Below are 8,471 nucleotides of genomic sequence, written 5' to 3'. Positions count from 1 at the left end.
TATTATGTCATTCTGTAGTTCTGCTATTCTATTATTTTGTTATTTTATTATTCTGTTATTCTATTCTTCTATTCTGCTATTCTGTTATTCTATTATTCTATTATTCTGTTATTCTGCTATTCTGTTATTCTGTTATTCTGCTATTCTGTTATTCTATCTTTCTGCTATTCTGTCATTGTACTATTTTGTTATTGTGCTAATCTGCTATTCTGTTATTCAGCTATTGTTATTCTGTTATTTTATTATTCTGCTATTCTGCTAATCTGCTATTCTGTTATTCTACTAATCTGCTATTCTGTTATTTTGGTGTTATTCTGCTATTCGGTTATTCTATTATTCTGCTATTCTATTATTGTGCTTTTCTGTTATTCTGCTATTCTGTTATTCTATTATTGCGCTGTTTTGTTATTCTGCCATTCTATTTTTCTGTTATTCTGCTATTCGGTCATTCTCTTATTTTGCTAATCTGGTCTTCCGTTATTCTGTTGCTGTTCCACTACCCTGTTCTTCTGCAGGCTGCTGGTGCCCCGAAGGCCTGGTCTTGAACAGTGAGCAGCAGTGCGTGCGCCCGCGAGAGTGCCCCTGCCAGGTGGGCGGCGTCCACTACTGGCCTGGCCAGCTGGTCAAGGTCAACTGCCGGATCTGCACTTGCCAGGAAGGACAGATGAAACGCTGCCGGCAGAACCCGGAGTGTACAGGTCAGCCCTGCGCCAGGGGTCCCTCCCTCTTTCAGGTGAGATGGGAGGGGTCTTCCCTTCCCCCAAGGAGAAACTGAGTCTGCCTTTGTCTCCAGTGAACTGTGGCTGGTCAGCCTGGTCACCGTGGGGTGAATGTCTGGGTCCCTGCGGGGTGCAGAGCATCCAGTGGTCCTTCCGCAGTCCCAACAACCCGACCAAGCACGGCAACGGACGTCAGTGCCGCGGCATCTACCGCAAGGCCCGGAGGTGAGCCAACTCCTCCCCCCCACAACCCCATGTAGAAGACCAGACAGGTCCTCACATGCAAAGAAGCATCAGTGTCAGGGGCCACAATGTCCCCGATGTACGACGGTTCATTCGGTGAAGGTTCGAACTTACAACTGCGTTGAAAAGAGGGACTTAGGGCAATTTTTTTGCACACTTACGACACTTTCGGCATCCCCACGATCAAAATTCAGACCCTGGGCAACTGACTCGTATTTACGACGGTCGCAGTGTCCCAGGGCTCATGTGATCCTCTTTGGCGACCTTCTGTCAAGCAAAGCAAACAGAACAAAACCAGAAAAAAAACCAGAACAAAACCAGAACAAAACCAGAACAAAACCAGAACAGAACAGAACAGAATAGAATAGAATAATAGAGTTGGAAGGACCTTGGAGATCTTCTAGTCCAACCCCCTGCTCAAACAGGAGACTCTTCTCTCCTCCTCCTCCTCCTCTTCCTCTTCCTCTTCCTCTTCCTCTTCCTCCTCCTCCTCCTCCTCCTCCTCCTCCTCCTCCTCCTTTGAATAACAGAGTTGGAAGGACCATGGAGGTCTTCTGGTGCTCCAGCAGGAGACCTTCCACTGTAGGGGTCTCCAACCCCCCCCCCCCAAGCTGTGACCCACTACCAGACCGTGGCCCATTCAGAATCGGACTACATGAGTGATTAGCCAGCGTAGGCAGGCGCATGGGCCCGCCACTAGTGGAGCCAGTTCCCCCCTCTTCCCCACCCCACCAAACCGTAAAGGTCGGAGACCCCTGTTCTACTATTCTGTACAAATGACCGTCCAATCTCTTCTTGAGAACCTCCAGTATCGGATCACCCATAACTTCTGGTGGCAAGCAGTTCCACTGGTTAATTGTCCTCACTGTCATGAAAATTCGCCTTAGTTCCAGGTTCTCTCCTTGATGAGTTTCCACCCATTGCTTCTTGTCCTGCCCTCAGGGGCTTTGGAGACTAGTCGGAACCCCCCTTTTGTTTGTGGCAGCCCCTCAAATATTGCGAGACGGCCCCCGCGTCCCTCCAATTCTTCTTTTTATTAAACTAGACATGCCCAATTTTTTCAACCCTTCGTTGTATGTTTTACGCATCGGTCCCCTAATCATCGAAGTTGCTCTTCTCGGCACTCTTTCCAGCGTCTCAATGTCTTTTTGGTATTGCGGACACCAACACTTTGTTGCCCTTCTCACCTTCTCGCAACGGTGTGCGTATGTGCGTGTGCGTTTTCCCAACCCCTCCCACGGTGCACCTCTTGTCTACATGGTGTGCAGGTCAAACGACGTATCATTCCGGCCTTTTGCAGATGCCAGACGGAGCCGTGTGAAGAGTGTGAACACCACGGTGCACCTGTTGTCTACGTGGTGTGCGGGTCAAACAATGTCTCATTCCCACCTTTTGCAGGTGCCAGACGGAGCCGTGTGAGGAGTGTGAACACCACGGCCGTACCCACGCCATTGGCGACCGTTGGCGTTCGGGGCAGTGCCAAGTGTGCCAGTGTTTGCCCAACCTCACCGTCCAGTGTTCCCAGTACTGTCCCTACAGCACGGTGGGCTGTCCCGAGGTCAGTTTGGCCCCGTTCCTGCTTCGTGGAGCTCCGGAGGTGTCGGATTCTTCTTCTGACGCTCCTCCTTTCTTCCCGCAGGGCCGGGTGCTGGTGAAGGGCCTGGCGGACGCCTGTTGTTACTGCATGGAGGGGGGTAAGTCCTAAAGGGAGTGAGGTTGTGAGGCAGAGACAACACACGTTCGGTATCACCACCACCAACGGGAGCCACATTTACGCAGAGATACGCAGCGTCGTTCAACCTCAGTAGCTTGAAGAGGGGTGGACTTCAACTCCCAGAATTCCTCTGGCTGGGCACTTCCAGGAGTTGAAGTCCACCCCTCTTTTAAAGCATGCCGTCTAGGGAATTCTGGGAGTTGAAGTCTGTCCCTCTCAAAGCATGCTAGCTGGAGGATTCCAGGAGCTGAAGTCCACCCATCTTTTAAAGCATGCCGGCTGGGGAATTCTGGGAGTTGATGTCCACTCCTCTCCAAGCACACTGGCTGGAGCAGGCGGTTGGACTAGATAACCTCCAAGATCCCTTCCAACTATTCTAAGAGGGACTGTCTTCTCTTGCAGGGGAGAACCGGACAGCTATCCCCAGCGCTCGCCCTCCGGGACCCCTGGGTACCACTCCAGCCAGCTCCGCTCCCTTCCCCACAGCTCTCCCACTCAATACGTACCCGCTGCCTCCGCTTGGTGGTAAGTCAGTCCGCGTACCACGTTGTCCTCCGGCGTGGATGGTCCTGTGTGTCTCAGCCCCTGCTGACTGTATTCGGGTCCTCTTGACCATCTTCTTTCTACACAGATGTCTGCTACGGGCCTCTGGGCATTGCCTCGCTGCCGGACACCAGCTTCACGTCCTCCGCGCAGCAGCCGGAGAACCCGGCACACGCTGCTCGGCTCGGACGCCTTCTGCCTGGGGCAGATTTGCAGGGTTGGGCCCCCCCAGCAGAAGTCTATCCAGAGCTGCTGTCTCGGCCTCCCTTCCTGCAAGTGGATTTGGGCGAGCCCAGGAACCTGACAGGTAAGGCGCCTGGTCTGGACGGAATGGGCAAATTGCCCCAGCCAACTCGCTGTAGCCAATTCATCACAGCCAACTCGCCTTGGCCAATTCTTCATGGCCAACTCGCCATCGCTAATTCGTCACGGCCAACTCGCCGTGGCCAATCCGTCACGGTCAATTCGCCGTGGCCAATCCGTCATGTCCAACTCGCCGTGGCCAATTCGTCACGGCCGACTCGCGATGGCCAATTTGTCACGGCCAACTCGCCGTAACCAATTCGTCACGGCCAACTCGCTGTGGCCAATTCGTCACGGCCAACTCGCCATGGCCAATTCGTCACAGCCAACTCGCCGTGGCCAATTCGTCACAGCCAACTCGCCGTGGCCAATCCGTCACGGTCAATTCGCCGTGGCCAATCCGTCATGTCCAACTCGCCGTGGCCAATTCGTCATGGCCAACTTGACGTGGCCAATTCGTCATGGCCAACTTGACGTGGCCAATTCGTCATGGCCAACTTGACGTGGCCAATTCATCACGGCCAACTCGCCATGGCCAATCTGTCACGGCTCACTTGTTGTGGGACAACTTGCCACGGGACAATTTAACAATTCACCTCATCCTCTATCCTATCCTATCCTATCCTATCCTATCCTATCCTTTCTATTTTACCATCTTGTCTCATCATCTTCTCTTCTCTTCTCCTCGTCTCATTTTGCCTCACCTTGTCTCGTCTCATCTCATCATCTCATCATCTTACCTTACCTCATCATCTTCTCACCTCATCCTATCCTATCCTATCCTATCCTATCCTATCCTATCATCTTGTCTTATTATCTTCTCTTCTCCTTGTTTTGCCTCACCTTGTCTCGTCTCGTCTCATCTTATCTTACATTGATCGATGTCTCTCCGTCTTCCCCAGGGGTCGTCATCCAAGGGGCAGGGACCTCCGATGCCTATGTGACCAGCTTCTTCCTCCAGTTCAGCCTGGATGGCGAGAGATGGCACGACTACCAAGAAGTGTCCGCCAGGACGGCCAGGACCGAATCGAAGGTTTGGCATCTCCTCTTGAGGAGCGATCGTTCTGGGCGGAGGAGATCTGAGGATTCCAGATCTTCCGGAACTGGGTGGCAGGTCCAAAGTTGAAGGCCTGGCCCGTAAACCTCTTTGGAGGAGCGGACCCTCCTTCCCGGACAGATTCGGATGACGACTGCTTCTGATATGGTGGCGGTCAACCTGCCGAGAGCAGGGCAAGATGGGGGAAAAGAGACAAAGTAGAATCGCAGAGTTGGAAGGGACCTTGGAGGTCATCTAGTCCAACCCCCCCCCCGCTCAAGCAGGAGACCGTTACGGAATGACAGAATCACAGACTTGAACTCACTGGCCCCAAAAGTCACCAAGCCAGTTTTTCAAGGCCTAAAGCGGGACTAGAACTCCCCGTCTCCTGGTGATTGGCCCAAAGTCACCCAGCCGGCTTTCATGCCTAAGGCGGGACTAGAATTCCCAGTCTCCTGGTGATTGGCCCAAAGTCACCCAGCCGGCTTTCATGGCTAAGGCGGGACTAGAATTCCCAGTCTCCTGGTGATTGGCCCAAAGTCGCCCAGCCGGCTTTCATGCCTAAGGCGGGACTAGAACTCCCCATCTCCTGGTGATTGGCCCAAAGTCGCCCAGCTGGCTTTCATAGCTAAGGCGGGACTAGAACTCCCCATCTCCTGGCGATTGGCCCAAAGTCTCCCAACTGGCTTTCATGCCTAAGGCGGGACTAGAACTCCCTGTCTCCTGGCGATTGGCCCAAAGTCACCCAGCTGGCTTTCATGCCTAAGGCAGGACTAGAACTCCCAGTCTCCTGGTGATTGGCCCGAAGTCACCCAGCTGGCTTTCATGCCTAAGGCAGGACTAGAACTCAGTGTCTCCTGGTGATTGGCCCAAAGTCACCCAGCTGGCTTTCACGCTTCAGGCGGGACTAGAACTCCTAGTCACCTGGTGATTGGACTAGAACTCACCACCTCCTGCTGTCTCGCCTGGCGGCGCCTTAACCGCTAGGCCCAACGGTGCACCTCTCGCATTTCCCCCTCCCCAGCTCTTCCAAGGAAACTCGGACGACGCGACGCCCGTCGCCCGGACCTTCCAGCGCATGGTGCCGGCCCGACACGTCCGCCTCCTTCCCCACGACTTCCACAACGGCATCTTTCTGCGCCTGGAGCTGCTGGGTTGCGGGAAAGGTGGGTGGCGGGGTTTCCGGGCGGGCTCCAGGCGGGCCCAGAAGGAAGGGTGGGACACAAAGGCGACACAATTTGTGGACGCCGCCCCTGAGGGGACCGTTCGTCGGCTTCACACAACCCACAAAAGGAACGGAAACGTGTCGGCAGGCTGGGTTTTAGGGCGCTGTGGGAATTCTGGCGCCCTCTTGCCGCGTTTCACCAACCCCCGCCTCCCTGGCTTGGTTGGGTAACCACGGCAACCGTGTGGAACTTCAACGCCCAGAATTCCCTCGTCCAGGCGGAGAAACTCGACTGACCACCGTTCCCTTTCGGGAGGGTTCGAGGCGACGACGTCACCGGAAAACGTGACGTCGCATCGGTCCCTCACACGGAGGACCGGTGCGGGCCTCCGCGGGGGTCACCGGATCAGAATTCGGCCGCTTGGCAACCGGCTCGTACTTAGGTTGGTTGCCGCGTTGTGGGGGGTCTCGCGAGCCCCCTTGGCTCGAGCAGGTGACTCCGACGGAATCACAGCAGGACAGAGTTGGGAGGGACCTGGGGAGATCATCTAGTCCAACCCCCTGCTCGAGCAGGAGACCCTGACTGAATCATACAATGACAGGGCTGGAAGGGACCTTGGCGGTCCTCTAGTCCAACCCCCTGCTCAAGCAGGAGACCCCTGTCTGAAATGGTCTAGGGTTTCCTGCCTGAGCAGCGGGTTGGACTAGAGGACCTCCAAGGTCCCTTCCAACTTTATTATTATTATTATTATTATCATAGAAGGACAGAGCAGCAGACCCTTACGGAGTCACAGAAGGACAGAGTTGGAAGGTACCTCAGAGGTCATCTAGTCCAACTGCCTGTTCGAGCAGCAGACCCTTACGGAATCATAGAAGGGCAGAGTTGGAAGGTCATCTCAAAGTTCATCTAGTCCAACCCCCTGCTCGAGCAGGAAACCCTTCTCTGAAATGGTATAGGATTTCCTGCCTGAGCAGGGGGTTGGACTAGATGACCTCCAAGGTCCCTTCCAACATTATGATGATGATGGTGATGATGATGATGATGATGATGAGTATTATGAGTATTATGAGTATTAGTATTAGTATTAGTATCATCATCATCTATTCTATTCTATTCTATTCTATTCTATTCTATTCTATTCTATTCTATTCTATTCTATTCTATTCTATTCCATTCCATTCCATTCCATATTTTCTATTCTATTCTGTTCTGTTCTGTTCTGTTCTGTTCTGTTCTATTTTCTATTCTATATTCTATTCTATTCTATTCTATTCTATTCTATTCTATTCTCATTCCATTCCATTCCATATTTTCTATTCTATTCTATTCTATTCTATTCTATTCTATTCTATTCTATTCTATTCTATTCTATTCTATTCTATATTCTATTCTATTCTATTTTCTATTCTCCATTCCAGTGGTGACGAACCTATGGCACGGGTGCCAGAGGCGGCACTCTGAGCCTTCTCTGTGGGCACGCGCGCCGTCGCCCCAGTCCTAGGCCTTCAGCTGGGTTTTATAAAACCTTTTCGCTTTAGGCCTCCACCGCTGTGTACACAAAAAAAAAGGTTCAATCAATCAGTCAATTTCAACTTCTCGTGGGAAAAAAAAAGACCTTGCAAAGTTGGAATTGATTGATTGAACTTTTTAGTCCCACCCAGTCTGCTGTTACCACCGCAGCCACGCCTACCCAATGGGCCACACCCACCCTGCACCCAACGATGCATAAGTGGGTTTGGGGTTGAAGTTTGGGCACTCGGTCTCTAAAAGGTTTGCCATCACTGCTATATTCTATTCTATTCTATTCTATTCTATTCTTATTCTACTCTTCCATTATTCTATTCTATTCTATTCTATTCTATTCTATTCTTATTCTACTCTTCCATTATTCTATTCTATTCTATTCTATTCTATTCTATTCTATTCTATTCTATTCTATTCAGGACCATGTGTACCATTTCAGATTGAGATCCTCAATCACTCTCTCTTTCCCTGCCTCAGTTTCCCCAGAGCAACCCGGCTGGCCCACGTCCCCGCCCGGATGGAGGCCTTGCTGGGCTGGTGAGTTCCAGTGCCGGAATGGACGCTGCGTGCCTGCCGGGCACCATGGGGCCATCTGCAATGGCGTCGACGACTGTGGGGACTTCTCGGATGAGCTGCGGTGCGGTGAGTGGACTGCGGGAGAGGCGGCGGGATCAACACTCTCCTATCCAGGGTGGAAGATGGGTGGAGTTAATCCGTGGAACGGCTCGCCACCAGAAATTGCGAATGCTCCGACAGTGGAGGTTTTGACAAAGAGATTGGACCACCATTGGTCTGAAAGGGTGCAGGGTTTCCTGCCTGAGCAGGGGGTTGGACTAGAAGACCTCCAGGGTCCCTTCCAATTCTGCCATTCTCTTCTCTTCTCTTCTATTCTATTGTTTGCTAATCTTTTCTATTATATTCTATTCCATTCTGTTGTCTGTTTTATTCTGTTCTGTTCCGTTCTATTTTGTATTCTTTTCTATTCTGTTCTGTTCTGTCCATTCTGTTCCATTCTGTTCCATTTTATTTTCTATTGTCTATTCTGTTCTATTTTTTATTTTCTATTTTCTATTGTTTTCTGTTTTCCATTTTCTATATTTTCTATTATTTTCTATTTTCTATTATTTTCTATTTTCCATTTCCTATTTTCTGTTTTCTATTGTTTTCTATTCTATTCTGTTCTGTCCATTCTGTTCCATTCTATTTTCTATTGTCTATTCTGT

General features: G+C 51.3%; 1 protein-coding gene across 1 annotated transcript in view; it reads left to right on the top strand.

Moving 5' to 3' along the window:
- Positions 1 to 8,471, top strand: part of SSPO (SCO-spondin) — a gene marked incomplete at both ends in the record, with an annotated part of 95,588 nt that overhangs the window by 34,095 nt on the left and 53,022 nt on the right. The window contains 8 exons of the mRNA XM_015827615.1: positions 516 to 698; positions 794 to 944; positions 2,361 to 2,520; positions 2,602 to 2,656; positions 3,308 to 3,526; positions 4,425 to 4,522; positions 5,583 to 5,724; positions 7,726 to 7,890. Of these exons, the coding sequence (XP_015683101.1) occupies positions 516 to 698; positions 794 to 944; positions 2,361 to 2,520; positions 2,602 to 2,656; positions 3,308 to 3,526; positions 4,425 to 4,522; positions 5,583 to 5,724; positions 7,726 to 7,890 (1,173 nt within the window). The remainder of the gene's footprint in view (positions 1 to 515; positions 699 to 793; positions 945 to 2,360; positions 2,521 to 2,601; positions 2,657 to 3,307; positions 3,527 to 4,424; positions 4,523 to 5,582; positions 5,725 to 7,725; positions 7,891 to 8,471) is intronic.

This window comes from Protobothrops mucrosquamatus, unplaced genomic scaffold (assembly GCF_001527695.2).
Source record: "Protobothrops mucrosquamatus isolate PMUCROS unplaced genomic scaffold, P.Mucros_1.0 scaffold3815, whole genome shotgun sequence".
Classification (NCBI taxonomy): Eukaryota; Metazoa; Chordata; class Lepidosauria; order Squamata; family Viperidae; genus Protobothrops; species Protobothrops mucrosquamatus.
The sequence above is the reverse complement of the archived record's forward strand: the minus strand, read 5'-3'. Positions and strand labels throughout refer to the sequence as shown.